The sequence below is a fragment of the Chamaea fasciata genome, unplaced genomic scaffold, assembly GCF_029207755.1.
Source record: "Chamaea fasciata isolate MVZ Bird 193981 ecotype frontalis unplaced genomic scaffold, bChaFas1.0.hap1 SCAF_13, whole genome shotgun sequence".
Lineage (NCBI taxonomy): Eukaryota > Metazoa > Chordata > Aves > Passeriformes > Sylviidae > Chamaea > Chamaea fasciata.
The window spans coordinates 4549937-4572348 of record NW_027094098.1 but is presented as its reverse complement, the minus strand read 5'-3'; the positions used below and the strand labels follow the sequence as shown (position 1 = coordinate 4572348).

General features: G+C 41.7%; 1 protein-coding gene across 2 annotated transcripts in view; it reads left to right on the top strand.

Annotated features, from left to right (window-relative positions):
• ATG7 (autophagy related 7) overlaps positions 1 to 21817 on the top strand; it is a 71980-nt gene extending 50163 nt beyond the window's left edge. For both annotated transcript variants that reach the window (XM_066195064.1, XM_066195065.1), the window contains one exon: positions 21529 to 21817. In XM_066195064.1, coding sequence (XP_066051161.1) covers positions 21529 to 21561 — 33 coding nt within the window. In that variant the 3' untranslated portion in view covers positions 21562 to 21817. The remainder of the gene's footprint in view (positions 1 to 21528) is intronic.
• Positions 21818 to 22412: the final 595 nt, after the last annotated feature.

The following is a 22412-nucleotide window of genomic DNA, read 5'->3' as shown; positions in this document are numbered from 1 at the left end:
CCAGCCAAAGAGAGGTATTTTTCCAGTCCCCATCTACTTCAGCACTGCTGTGTTTTGTGTGCTTGGTTGGAAATGCAGCTGTACTTGATTTGACACGGGCAGTTCCAGTCTGACAACACCACAACAAAAAATTCACGGTGAATTAAATGATACTTGGGCTCCTTTCAGCTCTGAAATGTGCATGGCAATCTGGAATTGTAGAATGTTTTTATAGGAACCTGGTGCTAATCAGATATTTTAAGGGCACTCCTGTGCAAATACTGTGAGATTTTGGAGGGTCTCTGCACAAAGCTTGGACCACCAGCCCTTTTATGAAAGGGTTTTGTTTCAAAACTCAGAATCAAAGAGTTGCTGAGGGCTGTGCCTCTCCTGCTCGTTCAAGCTTTCCTCTTGTGGTTATTGATAATAAAGTCAGGCTTCAGGGCAAGGTCTTTTCATGATTGTAACTCTAAAGTTAATTTATTCTCACAGCTCTTTCCAAAGTTAGTCGTATTTAATGCAGGTATCTGTAGTGACAATCAAATGCTGAAAAATTATAATCTCAAGACATTTCGTGGTATCTCTCTTGAATGTTGAAAGGTGCAGTAACTTTGCAGCCACTGTCCCATTGCAAGGGCTGTGTTTTGAGTCATTTCAAACAATTTACTTATCTGCACATGACTTTACAACATTCAGCTCTGTTTGATTTGTTCCGTGGAAGGGAATTGGGGGAGATAACATCTGAAGTCTTTATGTGATGCTTGCAGTACAATTGTGTCTTTTTGAAGGATTAATTTGAGAAGTGAAGCCTCTGGGGTGTTTCTCAAGATCTATCAGAATTTTCACACACAAGGAGTTTTCTTGAACTCCTTGAAGTTACTCAATTCCAGTCAATATCTTCAGGTTATAAATTAGTTCCTAATTAAGATGATGGAATTTTGACAGAAATTAATGAAGCCTTGAGAGCTCTTGCTTGTGTAGCAGACTTTTCCCAGCTGTCCTCCAGAAAACTTCTGTAGGGGAAAAATCAGAGAAATTCAAAGTTGGCAAGAGTGTGCAGGTATTACAGAATTGGATTTCTAATTGCATTGTCTCACACTTCAGCCCAGTTCTCATGTCTCCAGTGTCGGAGGTCTCACAAAATTCTCACATTCCCCTCCCCAAAGAGAAAGAAATTTTAAAAAAAAAAAAAAAAGTACTTTCAGCAACTGGGAGACCCCAATATTCCAGCTTCTCCTTCAGTTCACTGAGAAATGGTTTTCCTTAGGGAAATCTGGCACATTTTTCTGCCTAGGAGAGCAAAGAAGCCACTTTAGCAGTGAAGATGTAGGTGACAAATCCACTTTGGTATTTATCTTGGTTGTGCGCGGTTGCTGTGGAAAGGATTTGAAAAATCAAAGTATAAAAACCCTGTTGGAAGTGGCTGGAATCTATTTTTCTCCGTCCAACAGTCAAATGTTGTAAAACACTGATGCAGTAAAATGCTCGTCTTCAGATATTTGGGGGTTTGTTGTGGGATAAAAATACCACTTAAGTGCGGATTTGGACAGTGGCTCTTGTGTGCACTTAGCTCCCGAACTGTGCCACCAGCGCCATTCCTGCTGCTGTCATTCCAAGGGAGGTTTTGTTGTTAATTCTTCAGCCAAACTGCTGGAGTTTCTTGTCTGTAGAGCCTCAGATCCCAATTTAAATAGAGAATTGTGGATGTAGAAATGTCAGGCAAAATAACCCAAACCTGAGAGCTGGAGATTGTCTCGCCCTCTGTGTGGGGATTCAACTTGTGGGGTGCTGATGCTGTTACTCAGCAAGTATTTGGGTAAGAGCAGAAGAGGAGGGGTTTGGCTGATCATTTCCAGCTCCTGCACACAGCAGGAGCCCTCTCTTACTTCCAGGGAGAGTCAAGGAAAGCGATTTGCCAAAACCAACCCAGGATAAAGTCAGTGCAAGGCTTGCCGTTCAGTTATGGAAACTTCTTGCAGGTGCACCTGCCTGGTGTTCCCTAAGGAGCAAATGTGGAGTGAATCCTTCCCTCTTCCTCCTCCTCCTCCTCTTGCTCATCCCCAGCGTGGTTGGAGGGTCCTGGTGTAATTCCATCCTGCCAGGATCTGATCCAGGCTTTTTCTGCTCTGTTTTGGCTTTTCAGTTAATTTTTCCAGCTCCCTGTGAATCGGAGCTGGATCTGTGCCCCTTTGGGCCTTGGGAATGTGGGGTAGAGAGGGAATTCTTTGTGTTCTTGGCTTTGTAGAGATACGTCTCTGGGTGATGTAAGACGCTGACCAAAATTGAGTGTATTAGAATATTTTTGCACATGGAAACTCAAGCTGCTATTGTATGTGATGGTTTGAGAATGAACAGGGGAAGGCTTCTCTGCAAAGGCTCAGTCAGTGCTGGATTTTGGAAGTATCTATGCTGTCATGCTGTCTTTGTTTTAGGTGTCTTAAATAGAAAAAATTTATAGCAGTCAGGTTGTTGTTCTTTTTTGTGTCCAAGTTGTCTTTTGGGAGATTTTCATAATTAAGTGTGGGGAATATTTTAATGTTTTAAGCAAAACCAAAAAAAAAAAATCGAATGTCGTTTGACTGTAAAAATACTCTTCTTTCTTTTTTGCCAGGAGGAAAATAATGCTAAATTGAGAGGTGCCTTTAGCTTGTTTGGACTTGTTAGTCTTAACTAAATAAAACAACCTCTAAACTGTTTGTTTTGCCTGAATTTTTCCTCCTAGTTAAAAAAGGGAGGTTGCACCTGTCCGTTGTCTCCCTTGCTGTTTATGATATTGTTTAGAGGGAAGTCACATCCTTACATTAATACTGAAACCTGGTTTCTGATTGAGGTTGGACTCAAAGAAAAGGGGCAGTTTACAGGACAGGCTTCATTTGTGTGAGGCTGAACAAAAATCATTCTGCTGTGGTGAATGAAAAGCTTTTAGTTACAAATATTTGTGATCTTACAAAGCAAAAGTTCTGAGTTTCCTTCACAGGAGTGTGGTGAGGGTTGAGATTTTTGATTTTAAATTTCCAGTGCCTGCAGAGGAGTCTTCATTCTGAGGGAACTTCATAGCATCCTGAGGAGTTTGAGGGTTTAAAAGTGGTTTCATGCCACACTTTCACACTTTTATCTCATTTAAATCATTTTTAATAATCTCATAATTAAGGCACTGCACTTGGATCACAACATTTTGGTCGTTTTAGGCAGAAAACGCTGTCAGAGGTTGGGAAGCAAAAAGGTGAAAGGGACAAGGTTTAAATGGGATAAGTTTCCCGTACAATAAATTACCTCCAGGTGTCCCTAACTTAATTTTTTCTCTGATTCTAAGAAAAACTCTCATAATTCTTGACACAATGAAAGGAGATTTCAAGATGGATTAAGTATGAAGATGGAGAATATGTGCTGGACTTCGTGCCTGTAACAGAGACAGCACGATGGGGAAACTGATCTTTATAGAAAACTTGGAGCTTTCAAAAAACTGTAGAAGTTGAAAATCTGGAGAATTCAGGCGTGTAAATAATGCAGGAAGAAAAAAAGCCAAACTACGAGGAATGCTGGAGGTCAGTTTTTTAAAAAATGTGTTCATGCAAGACCTCTTCGAGCTCTGCAGTGGTTGTGCTGAGGATTTGCTTTCATTTCTCTTTCCACCTGTGCACTCAGCAAATGCATCAGATTGTGCAGATGTGGCAGACGGTTGCTGCCTTTTCTCTTTGCCCTGGAAGCTTTCAGCTGTCCTCACAGTTCTGATTCTATCTGTGAGTCTAAAAAAACCTGGAAAGCAAATCGTTATAGTATGTGGTGTCCTGAAAATGTAAGATAGTGGTAACCAGCACCATGGAAAAAAAGTCTTATTTTCCACTCTAATTAGTGCTCAGTACTTTTAGAAAGTGTTGGTAATAACACCCTCAGCATTTTTCTTTCTTTTTTTTTTTTTTTTGCCTTCTTGTTTTTCATTGGAGCAATAGAATTAATTTTTGGGAAAAATCAAATATCATAACTTATCTTGAGGAGGATTCTTTCTCAAGGGGGAAAACCTTGCTAAGTTCATGAACTCCTTCCAACAGTAGGATTAAGATCTTGCTGGGCCAGATTTATCAAAGGCATGATTCCATTAGTGAAGATGAGAAAGTGAGCAGTGTTTCAGTGCTGCTGAGTCTTCACAAGCTCCTGACTTGAATGCTTGCAGGAACAGGAATGTTGGCTCCCGAAACGTGGCGAACATGTCAGTGCTTCTGCCAAGCTGAGCATGGGCTGTGCATTTCAGCTGGAAAAGAAATGCCAGATACTGGGATGAGTCTGGGAGCCTGCAAATAAATATTTGGATTGGCCATGTCTTTAAAAATGCATTTCAATTGATTTTATGAAAGCTGGCATCCTTCCAGAAGTGCTGAACAAACACTTTGGGATCCCATCCTTCATCGTTGAGATAAATGCCAAAATTCCGGCTGACTTCAAAGGGAGCAGAATTAAGATCTCAGTCCCCAAAAGACACGGAGTGATTTTTATCTCCTGAGCAGCAGGATCACGTGGGAGGCTTTGTTTGACAGGCAGGAATCAGGACCTGCTGGGAGCTGAGGGATTCCTCAGTGTCCCAATCACTGGAGCCTGGTTGGAGCCTGGTTTTAAAGACCTTTTCTCTCTCTAGATGTGTTGTTAAGCAGTCAGGATGTAACTCACTCACTGAGCAAGAAAACTCCTCCAGTGATCCAGCTGTCCAAATTATTGCTTGCTTCAGTCTTTGTTCATCTGATTCTCCAGCTGGAGTTGGTGATGTGGAACAGCGAATGTCCTACAGCAGTGGCAGGCAAGGAAAGAGCACAGTAAGGCTGGCAGAGAAGGAAATTCCTTGTATTAGGGAAGGAAGTACCTTGTATTAGGGAAGGAAGTACCTTGTATTTGGGAAGAAAACTCCTTACGTCTGGGGCACTGAGTAGCTGGAAAAGCAAAACGACCTCTACAACCTCTTGGTGTAGGATATTTACATGTCAAGAAAAAGCTGCAAAGTCTGGGGTGGCTGGAGCTCCCTCGTTTGCTCTGAGACTTTGACTACACAGCTCCATCCCCTTTTTGTCTTTTAGGACTGGTCTTGGATTCTCTTTGGGTTTTCTTCCTCCCAGGTCACTTGCCCATTCCATTTCCCAGTGCCAGTCCCTCCGGGGAGGTTTGGGGGCTGGAATTCAGCTGGGGACTGGAGGGGATTGAGTGATCAGGCCAAAATGAGGAGTGTGAGCTCAGAGATTTGGTGGATTAGGGCAGATTTGGTGGGGATTGGTGAGTTTGGGCTGAATTGGTGGGGATTGGTGGATGGTTTGATGGAAACTGTTTTGCTGTTGATAGCTGGATGCTTCTCCTATTCCAAGCAGCTTTTCATTCATCTTGAAGCTTCTGGCTGTAAAACATTTTCTGGAAAATGTTAGATAAAAAGCCTAAATAGAGCTTATATTTCAACTTCTTCCTTCCAAATCCTCCACATCTCCTCTCCCCTCCTGTGTCTCACTTTCTCTTCTGAGTCAATGATGGCAGCTATGCCCATTTATAATTTTCTAATTTAAACATCATTTTCTTGCATCATGCCAAGCCAGGCACCAGGGGTTTTTTTAAGTTGCCCTGGTTGAGATCATTATTTTTCCTTCTGCAAGTTGCTGTTCACTACTCAGTTCATACATGGAAGAAATTATTCATTTGAGAATCAATGGATTGCAGAGGAAAATTTTCAAGAATTAACTCTATTATAAAACAGTTAGGAGCAGTGTTAACATTTGTAGCAAGAGTTAGGTCTCCCACACTCAACAACCTGTTTATTTTCTTGCATTTCAGAGTCAGAATACACAGATATTTGTGGGGAGGATGTATGCAGCATCCCAAGACCCAACTCATAGGCAAAGGTTTCTCCTTTTGATGGGTGGCTTCTTTCTAGTTCAACAAATAAACAGAAAATTAAGAAGTTTTCCTTTGAGCCAGAGATGGGAATTTCATTCAGCTGTGGAGACAGCTGATGTGCCTTGGGGCAAAATATGGCAAGAAACAGATGGCCATAAAAGGAGAAGCACTGGGGAAAAAATAATTGAAAATTCCAAGCAAGAGTTTATAAATAAAATCTGTGGAAGCTTACTGTACATAAACAGAAATCCAAGGTAAGAATCCTGCATGCCATGGAGAATCTTAAAGGGACAACCCAGGGAATTTGCTGGGTTTGCATTCACAGCCTTGGTTTGGGCTTTGTGCTCTGTGGAAAATTTTGCCTCGTTCCATGGGGTTATGCACATCATGTAAATAAAAAGTATTTCATTTTAAATTGAGTCTTACCTGCATTTGTCTGCAGGATGTTTTGCCTGTGTTTGTTAGAGTGTTTTCTGCTCATAAAAATTAATAACAGCGCGAGTCGAAACACTGAAAAATTCAAATTGGCATTGCAGTGCTGTGAACTCCCTTTGAATTTTGCAAATTCCTCCAACACACTCTCTGTGGACCTTATAATGTCTGCAATTATAAATATTTCCTCTTAGGCAGGGGAATAATTCTTCAGGATTAAATAAGTGACTGCTTAGACTTTCTGTTCTGGCTCTTGGTGAACACTTGTGTGCATCCAACCCAGGCCATTTTATGATTCTGTGATCTTAATTATTATATTTGAAAAGTCTTACTTGGGTGTAATTTGGGCATCCCTGTGGGTCCCTTCCAGCTGGCAATGTTCTGTGGTGCTTGAGTGCTGTGACAAGGCACTGCAGTCTGTTGGGGTTGTGTGTCTGTCTGTCCCAAATTCCAATTTATGTGCTGTCAAAAAGGTATTCTCCTCCTGAAACTGAACTTTTGTTCACTCACTGAGGGGGGGAAAAAAACCCCTCCTTACCTTATATGTGTAGGTCAGCATAAAACTTTGCATTTTGGCTTCCTTTCAAGAAATCCTCTTTGTTCCTTGGTTGGTTGTTTCTTTTCAGTGTCTCTGAAGGAGGCAAACCCTGATTAAAGGAGCCCTGAACTCGTATCAAAGGCGCAGAACCGTTTCCGGGGACGTTTCTTCGTGTTTTCATGTTGTAGGAATAATTCTAGCGAGTTTGATTTGCAGCTAACTGCTGCCAGAGCAGCTATTCCAGCCTAGTCAACTTGGAGAAGGTTAAAAATACGGTGGGATAAGCCTGGGCTTCAGCCAGGAAGAAAAATTCTGTTCCTACTTGCCCAGCATGAAGAGCAGAGTTCTCTCCTGCCCCTCTTTCCCCTGCTCCCCCCTCGTAGCCACGAGCGCTCTGTCATGTTGACACTGGCACTGGAGCTGTCTTGCTTTGAGTTTGAAAGAAGCACTTTTATCATTTCTAATACTCAGCCTAAGGCCAAAACAGACAAAGCAATTTGGAAGGACGAGGTTCAGCAGGAGGCTGGAATTCCCATCGTGCAGCCCTTTGGGAATAGGAGGCTGGAGAAGGTTTTTATCACAGTGATGAGAACTGCCCTGCTTGGTCAGCTGAGCTCCACTGGGGTGGGGCGAGCTCGTGGCATGAGCACCATTGTGATCTGGTTTGTTAGAGCTGCCAGAATTAACCCGTCTCATTTAATCTGGTTCCTAAACTTCAAAAATCACAATATTCCCATATATCCCAGTATTTAAGATTCACTTATTTTGTTTAATCCAGTTCATAAACTTTAAAAATCTTAATGTTCCCATAGATCCCAGTATTTAAAACTCACTTATTTTGTTTAATCTGGTTCCTAAACTTCAAAAATCGTAATATTCCCATATATCAGAATATTTCAGATTCATTTATTTTGTTTAATCCGGTTCTTAAACTTCAAAAATCATAATATTCCCGTATGTCCCAATATTTGAGAGTCACTTATTTTGTTTAATCCAATTCCTAAACTTCAATAATCATAATATTCCCATATATTCCAGTATTTAAAACTCATTTATTTTGTTAAATCCAGTCATAAACTTCAAAAATCATAATATTCCCATGGATCCCAATATTTCTCAAAGATGCTGGTCCACATCATCGTTTTGACTCTTGCAGAGGGGAAATGAATTCCTCAGGCAGACGTGCCACCAGTACAGCGATGACTTTCCTGGTCCAGGAGGATCTTTGTGTGGTATTGAAGGTTTGTCACCTCCAGGATTTTCTCTTTTATTCAGCCCCATATGGCACCGTCCCCACAGTTGTTCTCCGCCGGGTTTTACCCATGTTTTGCAGGAAGGATTTTTTCATTCTGGCACCTCTTTGTCCTCTGTGTTGTCAGTCACCATAAGCTTGGCCGTGTTTTGATCCGTGCTTCTCGTGCCTGAACTCTCAGCTTGTCTGAGAAATGATTTTGTTTTGTTTCAATCTCCTTTTGAACTCTCTTCTCCCATGCTCTCAGCATTCTGACACCTTCTTTCTCCTGCAGGATGTTTCCACTCTGCCATGATTTTCGAACCCAGTGAATAAATTTTTCATCTCCGTTTCTATGAAACACATCCCATAAATCTCCTTAAACTCATTTTTCAGGGAGCTGTCACTAGTAATCAGACAACCTAAACACATTTGTCCTTCAGTCTCACTGCTGCATGATTTCATCAGTTCAGGTGCTGCCCTTTCTGGAGATGCTCCTAATTTCTTTCTTGTATGGATTGTAAATCAAAGTGACGCCACCATTTTCTCAGAGTAACAAAAATTCCCTTTATTAATGTAATTGTGCCATAGTGAGTAAGTCAGGGAACTCAGTTCTGTCCCATTATCCTGCTGATCTGATGTCCTTTGAGTCCTGTAACAAACATGAAGAAATGCAAGAATTATCCCATTTCCCATTGTCTTTTAGTAACCTTTGACTCACTGCATAATTCTCTGTAAATTTTTATGGCACTTCTTATCTCTGCATGAACTTTTATAATGATAATAACTTGTTACTTGTTCTGCCTTTCGAATGATTTGTTGGGGTTTGACTTACTCCTTCGTGTTAGCAGCAGCAGTGCCAGAATTTAGAAACCAAATTCCCCCCAGTGAAATAATTGGGATGTGCCAGCCCAGCTTTGTGCTTGGGCTCCATATGAATTTCATTTCTCTTTGGTGTGGGAAAAGTTCTAGTCTGGAGAAAAATCCCTTTTTGATTGGCTGCTCTAAAATAAAGCAAACAGCAATTGTCTCTAAACTAATGGCACTGATGTTATCACTGCTCCAGATTAGAACTTGGAGACATTGATGGAGAGAAAGACTTTCTTTTGTTGAACCTGATCTTTTAGGGTTTTTTGCTTGTGAAAAATAAATCCTCCTCAGTTCTTTAATGAGACATGAAGCCTAGACAAAGTTTTTTGTTCAGAAGTAATGAAGTTTCAAGTAAGTTTCAACTATTTATTAAATGTATTTTATATATTAATTAAGAATTTGGTAAAATAAATTACTTGTATCATGTGCAAGACTTAAAATTCTCCAGAATGCAAAATTAAGCCGAAGGGAAGAGTGGATATTTCCGTATAAACATAAAAACTCCAGCAGAATCAATCCACCTTTGGGTTCCACCATGCTCCCAATGAGACAGAGAGATCCAAACCAGTAAGATTTGTGTCCTAATTTCTATATTATATATTTTATCTATTATATATTTTGTATATACTATATACTGTATACTGTATATTATTTGGTTTAATATTTTGCTGGTTATGGGACATCAGCCCAGCTCTGTGGAGCGGGAAGAGCTTTTGGCTGGTTTGGAACATGGATTAGAAGCCTTGCTAGAATATTTTAGAAAGAGTCCTGCCACCTGCTCCATCCTTTTAGAAATGAAGCCACCAGTTTGGATTCGTGTCCCAGTTTGGTCTGCAGTTCCCATTGCTGTCCTCAGCGGGCACTGCAGGTCAGTTTGGAGATCTCTCCAAGCCGTTTCTAAACTCAACATCCCTCCAGACATCCCTGGCAGTGTTGGGGATTTATATGGAAATGTCCACTCTTCCCTTCAGCTTGATGTTGTGTTCTGGAGAATCTTAAGCCTTGCACCTGAACAAAAAACTTCGTCTAGGCTTCATGTCTCATTAAAGAACTGAGGAGGATTGATTTTTCACAAGCAAAAAACCCTAAGAGATGAGGTTCAACAAAAGAAATTCTCTCCATCGGTGCCTCTGAAGTTCCACTGCTCATTTGTGAGCTCCTTTGTCACCAGCTGTGTGGCCAACCTGGCTGAGGGGGAATCCTTTAAATGGGAAAAAAGGGGTGGAAAAACAACTTTGGAGGATTTCTTGACCTGTGTGGAAAGAGGCAGTGCAGATGTGTTGTAATGTCCTTCCCCCTGAGCAGACGTGACTAAACAGACTTTGTCTGCTCCCAACAGTTAAGGAGTTTGCCAGGGTGTGCAGGGCCTGGTGCAAGTTCCAGCTTGCTCCCAGCTGGGAGAGGAGTTTTTCAGTTTGTGCACAAAAGTTTGAGCTCTTCACAGTCTCTTCCTTTTGGGGTTTGCTCAAGAACTTGAATTTTTCAAGGAACGTTTTAGTCTTCCCTTCCAGCCTCGGGATTTTTGAATTCCCTGGAAGCAGCGCTTCGTCCGGCCGAAAAGCAAGGCCTTGCTTTAGATGAGAACTAAATCAGAAAATGCAGTGCTGTTTATTCACCACCACAGCAGCTTTCTGTCGTCATGACTCCCAGAAAGACCCTGAGAACCTCTGCTCAGATCCTCCTTCTCTGTGCAGACTCCTGAGCGTGAGTCTCCGCCTGACACTGATGGCGGGGGCGGCTTTTGGCATAATTAATTAGAGAAGGAGCAGGGAAATCACTAATTAAAGCTCAGACAGAAACAAATGAGGTTTTTCATGGTGCATGGGGTGAGCACCTGGCTCCCCTGGCACCGAGGGGGTGGTTTGGGAGCAAATCCCTGCTGTGCTGGAGAACCCTTCACCCCTGAGGAAGACTCACAAGCTGGACACACACGCAGGGAATTCAGACAAGGGCTTCGTGCTCTCATTCTCTCTGGAAACTGGAGAAGTTTTCTGGAGGATTCTTCATCTCTGGGGAAGGCTCACAGGCTGGACACACACAGAGGGAATTCAGACAAGGGCTTCATGCTCTCATTGCTCTCATTCTCTCTGGTAATCTGAGTTTTCTGAAGCGAGTCTCAAGTCCTGACTGCTCCTCATCCCAGAAAATGAAGCGTGCAGATGCAAACCTGCGATAGGATTGTTCAAGGCTGGATGGTTTTTAACCCCTCGGTATTGCTGATTCATGTTATTGGAACTTTTGTTGTTGTTGCTGTTGATGTTGTTGTTGTTGGGATTTTAACGGGGCTGCACAAAGAGACACAAAAGGTTCCATGAGCAGTTCCTTCCTCACATCACCAACCTCACTCAAACAATGTTCAAGGATCAGATCAGTAGGAAATGAGTACAGTCACACTGGGACACCTTCATTTAGTCCTTCAGGAACCTTTGGAACTAGAAAACAGCTCCTCGAGTTTCAAAACAAGAATTATAAAGCATTGTTTTGTACTAATCGTAGATGATTTATTTATTAAAATAATTGGCAGTATTTAGTTAATTATTTTAATTTGCTGTTTAGGTTTTTCAGCTGGAAATGGAGCTTCACTGCAGTGAAGTGAGCAGCACATGAAAAATAAATGCCACCCCTCTTTCCCATTGCAATCCCCCCTCTGCCACCAAGAAATAAGCTTTAAAATAAAAAAAAAGTTTCAGTTAGGGTGCAAAACCCACTGGAGGATTAAATTTTTCATGATGAACATGACTAATTCATCTTAGTAACACCATAAACTTAATTTGTTTAATAACCTAAATTATTCAATTGATAGTTTGTCTTAGAGAAGGAAGAAATTGCTTTCTGAAAGGAGGTTATTCCTTTAGGTGAATTTTGTGTGAGCAGGAAGATTCTTCAAGCTTGCTTTATCTTAAAGAGGGCACTGATAGAGCTCTGATTTGTAAAAATCACCGCTGTAAACAAATTTATTCTCTCCCTGTGAGAGAACAGCTCTGTGTGTCTGCAGTAATTTCTCAAGGTTGCCAGGGCCAGGTGTTGGTGACTACAAACTTTTTATCTGTGGAAGAAACAGCTCATGACTTTAAAGATGAAGGCAAACTTTGCCTGATCTTCACAATGCAACTGAACTGTATTAAATGTTGTGCAGAGGGGCAAGGAAGAATGTCCCTAATTCAGATTTCGCCCATTGGAAAATATCTTCTGCTACTCATAATAATTTAAAAAAAAAAGGGCTAAACCAGCCATCCCTGATGTGGAGGAAATCAAAACCTCAGGTTTTAGTTGTAATATAAAAATTTTATACGGTTCTGAGGACAAAGAACTCCTTCCGTAGGATAATGATGTTTTTATTTATCAAACCAGAAGAGAAATGTCAGAGGTACGTAACAGCTCTTAAATAAGTTTTGTGCTAAAGTGGTAGCACTTGAAAGGTTAGTGCAGGAGGGGGGGGTGTGAAGATACAAAATTGACTTTTCTGAGCTCCCAGTGAGGAGGTTTGGGTGGAATCCTGCTCCTGGGAAAGCTGTGCTTTGTGTTACATGTCTCTTGTGGCATTGTTTGGGTTGGGGTTTGGGTTTTTTTGAAGTCTCTGCATTACACAACAGTTGAATGCAGCGCTGGCACTTGGTGAGGATGTTCCACTGAGCTAGAAAAAGGGATATGAAGATTTGCTGTGGAATCAGGCTGAGAATGAGATGATTCCACAAATGATGCGGCTCCCAGCGTCCCTGGAAGTGTCAAAGGCCAGGCTGGAGAGGACTTGGAGCAGCCTGGGACAGTGGGAGGAGTCCCTGCCATGGCAGGGGTGGCACGGGATGGGCTTTGAGGTCCCTCTCAACCCAAACCAACCTGGGATTCTGTGATTCCAGAAGTGTAATACGATTTTAAATGTTCATAAAAGAATATAAACCTGGTTTCATGGGAATATATAAATATATATATATTTATTATTATTATTTTATTTTATTGGTGTTAGTTTTGTTTTTAGGGGTTTTTTTGGCACCTGTGAAGGTGTCACTGCTGGCATATTCTATTCTCCAGGAGCTGCTGGAGCCTGTTCCTCCTGGCAGCAAAAGCAGCTGGGATGGCAGTTCTGTGCTGGGTGCTCTGGGATATGGCCCTGCTCAAAGCTGATACAGCCTGGAATCACTTGGCTTGTGCATCCTGCAGGGAATCCCAGCGTGACAGGGATGGCCCTGAGGGCCCTGCAGTGTTTGGCCATTTTCTGTTTGACTTAAAACTCCTAATTGTTCAAAATTATTCAAAACAAACCTCATAAGTGTATTCCAGATCTTTCTTTGCAGGGGAAGAAGAGGTGAAGTGACAAAAATGAGATAGTTAGCAAAATGCAGATTTAGTGCCGTGAAGAAGCAAAGTTTGTTCTAATAGTACAGGAGATTTGTTTTAAGATGGATTTGATGGAAAATCCGGTGAACATCCTAGTTCTGGATTCCCATTTTGAAACCACACTCACGCTGTTTGCTGCCTGCCATCAAATGTTTCAAGTAGCTTCTCACTCTGTGGCTCTCAGCTGGACTCGCACGTTCTTTGCGATCCCATAAACTCGGAATTGCAGTCACAGAACAGGCCAGAAGATCAAAGGCACCCCAGATGGGGGAGGGAAGGGGATTGTGAGCCAAAACAAGCTGTTGGCCTTGTGAGCAACTGGGAGCCTCTGCTGGAGCACATCTGGGACATCCCCGGAGCTCCAGAGCTCTCTGGGGAGCTTCTGGGTCTGGGATCCATGGAAGCTGGGCTTTGCTGAGCCTGACTGGGCTGAGTAAACCTGGCCTAACAGGGTTGGTTTGTGGCTGGGTCAGATTGCAGGGGCTGTGTTTGTCCCTCCGCTTTTTCCAAGTGCAGCAGGGTGGGTTTGATTTGGGGCCTCTGAACAATTTGCAGCCCTCATAGATGGGGGTGGTCGTGGACTCTTCCGGCAGCTTTGGGAAAAGGTTCTCCCTCCATCAGGAGCTTGGGAAAACTTTGCTTTGTTCCTGGGAATGAAAAACCCAACAGTGTACAGCAAGTGGGCGCCCACTTTGTTCCAGCAGCTCCAGATGAAAAGTGGGAACTAAGTAAGATTTGATAGCTGGGACACAGCTACTTGCAGACAGTCTGGTTGGTCCAGCAGATGTTGAAATGCTGTGGTCAGAAAATCAAAAGCGGTTTTAAAAGGACTTGCAGAATCCAGATCCCTGCAAAACCCTCCAGGCCCAAAATCTCTGCACGGTCTCATCAGAATTCGTGTTTGTTCAGTTGTTTCTGTATGACTTGAAGTGTTGCAGGAATAAATCTGACACTTGGACGAGTTTGCAGCTGGATCTGGGTTGGACATACAGTTTTAAATCAGTACATACATTTTTGAGTGAGGTTGAGGCTGCCTCTGTTGTTTATTGTTAATTTATTGTTAATTTATTGTTAATTTATTGTTAATTTATTGTTAATTTATTGCATGGGCCTAGCAAATGTTTCCAGAGCAAGGCAAGGTGCTTGCAGAGGTCTCTCACTGCTGAGGCACCTTCTGCTTTTTCAGGTTTTTCTGTCCATTTGAAACAAAACCAACGAGAAACCTGATCTGCTTGTTCTGTTTCTAGAACATCATTACCTTACCTTTAATTACTGATTTTTTTTTTTTCCACTGTGCTTTTATAGCAGCACTTGCAATTTTCTGGGTAATATTTATTTGGATAAACCTGATGGGAAAAGTGACAGGATTAATCAGGAGGGAAACTGGCACCTAAGATTTGAATACAAATGGATTTCTCTTCCCTGAGTTGCTGAAATATATATAACATGAAATAAACCTGATAATCCAGTACCCTCTGAGCATTTAACACTGCAAACCGTGTTCTTTTGTCCCCTCAATTTCTATTTTCACGAATTGTTTTAGTTTCTAACCACACGAGGAGCATTCCTCCAGTAAAAGGGGAGAGAGGCGAAAGTTTTCCCCACCTCCACAAGACCGAAGTGTTGTGTACACACCACATGGATCTCCATGGAAGCAATGATGAGATTAGTGAAGTCACTGGATAAATCAGAGTTCTAATGAATTAATATTTTGATTGCATTTCAAGTTTGCTGTTACTTGTGTGTTAAAACCAGTGCACCAGAGGACGTCTGGTTAGACTAAAGCTGTGCACAGACTTCACATGGAAGATGACATAACTGCATGCGGGACATGTGTTCATTTTCTCTGCCAAATGTTGTTTTCTGATAATGGGAATTGAGCTGAAAAGGATCCCTGTTGTTGTTGAGTTTGGAATTATTTAGAATAATGCGTATTTTGCTGGTGTTTGCCAGCTGCACTTTGTGAGGATGGAGTGTGGTTGATCAAACATGAAAATGCTGAAATTTGACTCATATCTGGGTTAGGTGACCTTGCAATAAAACTTTTTGTTGTTCTGGGAATCTTTGTCTCATCTGAAAATGATCTGTGCTCCAATCAGTCACTAAAACCTCAAGGATTTCTGTGGGGTTTTTTTTCCCTTTGTAGAATTTGGGAGTTTTTTGAAAAGAGGAAGATTTTCCCGGTTCTCATGGACAGTGTCCCTTCATGATCTGGTTCGCAAATGCCAATCCAGGTTCTTTGTCCCACCCAAAATCTCTGATTCCATGGGGAGTGGTGGGATTGTTCCTCCCCACAGCAATGTGTGCCCTGCCTGCCCAGCTGGAATTTCTTTGGAATAAATTAGCAGGTTTTTAGGTGAACAGAACTGTAGAATTCAGCACCTTTAAGCCGTTGGAAAGACCGGATGAGTGTGCTGCTCTTGCCAGGAGGGTGTTGCTCTGGCAGGAGCTGTAAAGAAGCATGGTGAGGATGATGATGACGATGATAAAAGACGTATTTATGGGTCTGTGGTAGCTATGGGCTAATTTAACCAAGATGATCCTTGCTTCAAGAGATGATTGAATCTCATATTTGGATGTACAAACACTGGAGCAGGGTTCTTGGAGAGGCTGTGAAATCTCAGAAACGTTTAAAATTAACTCAGCTGGATTAATTAAACCGTTCTGGAATTGTGTGGTGATTCTATGGACAGGAGCCTGGACACCCTGAGGTTGTTGGCCCTGCTTGGGGTGAAGGGTGGACAGAATGATTTCCAGAGGTGTGTCTGGAGCTCAGGGATTCTGTGCCCCCACGGTAGAGCTCTGAGTGTCCCTTAAATCCCATTTGTTGTAATCTCTTGCTTGTTTCTGGATTGTTTGTTCCTGCAGTTCAGTGGTGGAGTTAAGCTGCTGCTCATTTTTAACCCCTCACCACCAAGTGTTCGATTGTGCTGACCTGAAAGCTCCTTTTTTGGCAGCAGTTCTGCATCGCCTGGGAGTTCAGTAGGTGCAGTGGCATGTGGCAAATGCTGGATTCACACAAAAAAACAAAATCTGGGCAGTTGGAGTGGCACAGACTCAGGTGTAGAAATGGTTTAATTATTCTGAGATCCATTTATGTATCCAATCCACATTTCCTCTGCAAGCCTTGAAAATAAATTTGCTTTTGTATCTGTATTATCTTTTTTTTTTTTTTTGCAGGACTTAAAAATGTGATGAATACAAACTTGCAGTTTTATTTCTAATGTAAAACCTGGGCACATCAAAGGGATAAGGAGATAGAAGAATAAAAATACACACTATAATACACTACATTGTTTTATTTTCATTTCAGTCAAAAGCTTTCTACCAGATTTAATCATTCCTGTGACAGAATTTCCATTAATTGTGGCTTCCTTCAGACGTTCTCCTTGGATAGCTGCCTGTTGGTGGTACTGAAATGAAGCCGAAAATCCCCCACAAAACAGAATCGTGGCCGTCCTCAGACGTGCTTGGGGGTGTGTTTGTTTATTTTCCCACTTGTTGGCAGTTTTTGGGAACCTGAAGATAAGGCTGAGTAGTAGAAGATCTCCTCTTAGAGCCCTGAAAAATGCCCTTCTCAGCTCCAAGCACTTCCAGACAGGAGAGAAATTGGGTGTGTGTTTGCCGCTCCTGTGCTTTGGGACCTTTTTTCCCCTCATAAAACAAGAGACAATGGAAGGAAATCTGTCTGAGGCGTTTTTATACCAGAAAAAGCCTCGTGTGCAGTTTTTGTTTGTTTCTTTTTTTGGGTATTGTTTCATTAATTGTCAGTCGTGACCAAAAAAAAAAAAAAAATCCCTTTTTTGTGAGGGTTTTCATGTCATTTTCTGATGAATACCTGGGAAAACTGCTCTAAACCCAGAAGGGACTTATTAATTACTGCTTGGTGCTACTGTTTGTGTATCTGCTTGGAACTGATACTAAAAAGACTTTCTGGCTAAAAGTTTATTTGTAAAGAAAGATTTCCTGTGTTGTTTACTTGCCTTTTTTCCGTGTTGCTCGTAAAAATAGCTTTCAAAGTCCTTCACGTGCCAATTCTGCAAGATCTTTAGGCTTTAAGGTCCCTTCCAACCCAAACCATTCTGTGCTTTTAATCACTGTATTTTAAAAAAAATTCCGTACAAGAGGAACTTGTCGAAGAGTTGCTGTTTGTTGAGATTAAAAGGAGAATTCCCCATCACCTTGACCTTGCAAGCTGTGGCTGTGGCCTGAAAATACAGAATTTTGGAAAGGCTGTATAAGGGTGAAACAAGCACCAGTCAGGGCCATGAGCACTGAACAAAACCAAAAAAAAAAAAAAAAAAGGTACGAGGTTGATGGACTTGTTTGATTGCAAGATAGTGAAGGGAACGTTGTGGAGGCAGGGACAGAAAAAGAGAATTTGTGGAGGTACAAGGAATGCCAGGGATTTGTCAGCCAGGTCAGCCGGCTGGGATAGCCCCCTCGTGTGCAGGAACCTGGAGAAATTATCCATCTTTTCCTCACCTGTTGCCTAAAAAAAGCAGACTGAAGAAAGAAACGCAGTTTTTACAAGCCTTGGGTGTGATAGTGGGTTTTTTAGGTTAATTTCTGTGTGTTTAAGTTTAGAATCTGTGTGTCAGCTGGGGGAAGAAGTATCTGACAGTTAATTATTCAGACTGTGGCCTGATTCTGGGTATAGTTGAATTAGAGGAAGTTAGAAGGCAGTTTTGAAAGAAAATCGGGGAGAATGAGTGTCGGATGAGGTCTTGCACTGGGAGCACAGGTGGATCCTTGTTGGATAGGAGCAGTCATCAAATGGGAAAATAATTAAGCTTGGGATGGTGAGCACCAATTTTGGAGCTGTTTTTGTGGAAGTTCAGTTTGCAGGGTACCCATCGTTACTGTGCTTGGGAGGAAACGCAAAACTCTCAATTCCATTGGATTTATTATTGAATGCACACTCCGGAGCTGTGGAAAATCAATCAGTGGGAATTTGTGGGCTTCCCCCACCTCACTCTTCCTATTATCGACCAAAATAATAGTTGGACTTGCAAGAAAACAAGTGTGGGAATCCTTCTCTTCTCCTGAAGAGGCACAGTTTGCGTGTGAAATTTAAGAAGCTCCCCAAAGGAGCTGGGCTCTAAAAGCAGGTATTTGTAGGAACAGGTGCGTTGAGATAATCCGCCCGGGTTTGTGCGGGCCGGGGTGGGGCTGGCGGCTGCTTCATCATCTCCCCATTTTCTGGCTGCTCCTGTCTTTGCCTGTGGCTGTGTTTGGGTTTGCCTCACCCAGGTGTGCTGCAGGACAGAGGAGACCTGAAAAAAAAATGCGAATTCACGGCTTGCTTTGGAAATCAGACTGCTTTGACAGTCGTTTCACACGTTGTCTTTCTCGGCTTTCTGTATTTTATTTCCTCTCTTAAAAGGTTCGGTCTTTGGAAGTAATCCCCAGAGTTTGCATCGTCATCATCTATTAAAGTGTACATGTCTTTATCTGAAAACATCCATTGCTCTTAGTCAGGAGCCTGTGATAATTTAGCTGTCAGTGTTTCACACAACTTCCTTTGCACGATCCCATGGAGCTTGTTCTCTCGAAGGTAATTTGCGATTGTTAACTTCTGCAGTGAATTTTTCCCTTTTGTTTCGTGTTTTGCTCTTCCCTCTGCGTGTGCTTTGTTAAGATGCCACTCCTTTGTTCTTTATAAACCTCTTGGTAAATCGGACACGAAATGCTGCGCTGGAATTTTTGGACGAGTCCAAGGCCAGGTTGAATTTGGGATGAGTGGAAGGTGTCCCTGCCCGTGGAATAGAATGAGCTGTAAGTGCCTTTCAGCCCAAGCCATTCCGTGGTTTAGTGGTTCTGACTGCTCTGAGATTGCACGAAGTGTAAACTCCGATAAAGCTCTCTGTTCTCCTGGAGGGAGAACACTTTCCAAACATCTAAAAATCATCCTCCTCGATCCAGGATCTTCAATCCAGGATGTTTGAGTGTTGATTAAATACCTGGGAACCTCATTTTCAGTGTTGTTGTATTTTTTTTTTTTGTTAAAAGCTTCCTAGAAAAGAGCTGTGCTTTAGAGGGGAGAGAATTTCCTTGTCAGGGCTGCAGTCTGTGGGCTTTGTTTTCGAAGGGGGACTGTCTGAACTCAGGATTTCTGCTTTTCTCTGCCTTGAATCATACCCTAAACTCTATTTAAAGATTTTGGGTTTTGTATTTATTTTCCACATCCTTGACCCTGACTGGCGAGCTGGACATTTGTGTTTGCCTTGGCAAGCTCCGAGCTGCTCATCTAGGGCAGGATGAAAACTCTTTTTTGTTTTTTTTTCCTTTTGTAAACAAACCGTTCCTCCAGTATTTTCCATCAGGATTTACACCACCATTTTGTGCCTCTTCTAGGAATGGAGCAAATCTTGCCATTCAGAGTTTCCCTTTTACAAAGCTCATAGCACTGCAGAGAAATGTTTGATTTTATGTGTTTCCCTGGGTTGGGATTCGAAGAGCTTTTCTCAGAACAGTTTTTAATTCCAGAAATGGTCTTTTTTTTTTTCCTGTAAGGGTTTATTAAAGCTATAGGTCAATAAGCATTGTTGCCTGTCTAGAAAAGGGGCTATTTGTATTTTTTATTTGTCTGCCCAGTGCACTGAGAACAGTGCCCCATTGTCCCAGACACTGCTTGCATGTAAAATCCTCCTTTGTGCCCTGCAGAATTTACAGCCTAAGTAACTGTTCATGCTCTGCTGCCGGGGGGGGAGGGTTGATATATTTTAGTGGTCAGGATGTAAAATGAGAGAATAATTCAGCTGGCCACTTGATGCCAACACACAAAGTGGTGTTTTGGAGCAGAGGGACTGAATTTTATTTCCCCTGGGACACGGAAATGCTGCTGCTCCTTTGGTCAGGTCCTGGCCAGCCAGGGATTTCTGGGGGCTCTGGAAAAATGGCATTTCTGTCCTTCTCGTCCGAACCACTTTGTCATGTGTCATCTGCACGGCCCACAAGCGTTGCAGATAATTCAGGCAAGTTTGAAATGCTCCCAGTCACAGACAGAGTTTTATGTATTGCACACTTGGAGTTACTGGTGTTAAATCCAGCTGTGGGGATTAAATCTCAGCTGAGTAGCCATGTTAGTCCTGAGCTTAAACCCTGCCAGGAGGATCTTTGCCATGAGCTAAACCTCTAAAACATCAGCAGAAGTGTTTTAGGAGCATCCCTGTTTCTCAGGAAGAAAAAGGCTTGGAGGATATATTGAGAATATCCTCCCAAAGAGCTCTGCAGATCCCTGCTCTGAATTTCTACCACTCCACCTCAGTGTGTTCACCTTGATAGTCTGTGGAAATATTCACTTTTCTCCACTCTGTAACCACTTACTGGCCAAGGGCAAGTCAGAAATTAAAAGTACAATTTTGTTACACTGCAGGAAAAAAATGGTTTAGTTTAATTCTTTTTCCAAGCAGCAGAAAGGTACAAATTTCCATGTAATTTCTTGTCCTTAAGCTGCTGTTTATGAGCTGTAATATTTAAGTGTAAAATGACCAATTAATTCTTCATGAATGTCTAGACATTTTTCTGCAGTGTTTGGTAAAATAAAAATGTTGATTGGAAGTGATTGCTCACGTGAAGTGTATGCCAATGAGTCAGCAAACCAACCCAAAATGTCTGGGGCTTGATCTGAGCCTTACTGTAAATGAAAATAAATAGCAAATAGTCAGATTCATTCATTATATGTAAATGCCAATAAATAGCAAATAGCCAGATTTATTCATTATATGTAAATGCCAATAAATAGCAAATAGCCAAATCTATTTATTATCTGTTAATGGCAATAAATAATAAATAGCCACATTCGTTTATTATCTGTAAATGGTAATAAATACCAAATAGTCAAATTTATTCATTATCTGTAAATGCCAGTAAATAGCAAATAGCCACATTTATTTATTATCTATAAATGGCAATAAATATTAAATTGCCAAATTTATTTATTATCTGTAAATGGCAATAAATAGAAAATAACCAAATTTATTTATTATCTGTGAATGATAATAAATACCAAGTAGCCAAAGTGACAAATGCTGAAAAGTAGATGTTGAAACACCCCCAAGATGACGAATAATTCTTGGTGTGTAGGTTGTTAACAGAAGAGAAAACCACTGAATTTTCTGTAAAGCTCCATTGCTGCTAGTCAACAGTTCATAAAATGCTATTTATTATTCCTTTTAAGCAGCAGTGTGAATTTTTAAGAGTGTTTTAAGAGCATATTTCAACTCCACAGGCTAAAATTCCTTTTTTTTTTTTTTTTTCTTTTTTTTTGTTGCAGATCTGGGACATGAGCGATGATGAAACTGTCTGAAATCAGGTGCTGAGGAGGAGGAAGAGGAGGAGGAGGATGCTCTGGACTGCAGCCCTGCCTTTTATCTGTGCTTTGAGGAGTTAATGATTGCTTTCCCCTCCTGACTCCTGGAAAGACAAACAAACGGAGCCCACGTTTGGCCAGGAATAACTTCAATTTCAAAGCTGTCTCTCATGGACAGAACTGGCCACGTTTTCGTTTTTATTGTGTAAATAACTGGAGCAGTGTGCTTATATTTAAACCTGGTCCCTCTTCATTTCTTTTTTCTTTTATTATTATTTGGTTTGGTTTTGTTTGGGTTTTTTTAAGTTTCTAAAAATGGCTTACCTATAAAAAATGCTGCTTAAGTAAATTGGGGTGGTTGGTTTGGGCCAGGTTTTATTTTGCTTGTCAATGGCCACGTCCAGGCGGGATTTCTGAATGGGGTTTTTTCCATCTCTCTCAGATTTGGGGCACTTTAGTTGGGATTTGTGAAGATTGATCATTTTCTGCTCTCGGCGGTTAAATTTCATGTTTAAGGGTGGGTAAGGACCTGAAGCTGCTGCCCCCACCACAGGAATTATTTGCAAACATGAACTTGAGCGCAGTTCTGGATGTGTCCATGGAATTGTTATTCCCTGTAAAGATCCCACACCTTCCCATGCTGTGGAGACGAAGTGATTTGACTGATTTTTGCCCAGGAAAGATGAAAAAGCATTTGTATCATGATCAGGCTCCCCTGAAGCTCAGAGAAGGTTCTGTTATATGGTAAAAAATTGCTTGAGGGGGTGGTGGGTCATTGATTCAGTCAAAACCTGTAGGGAAAGGCTTCACTGAAATGAGAAATTTGTTCTCTGACTATGCTGCTCTTG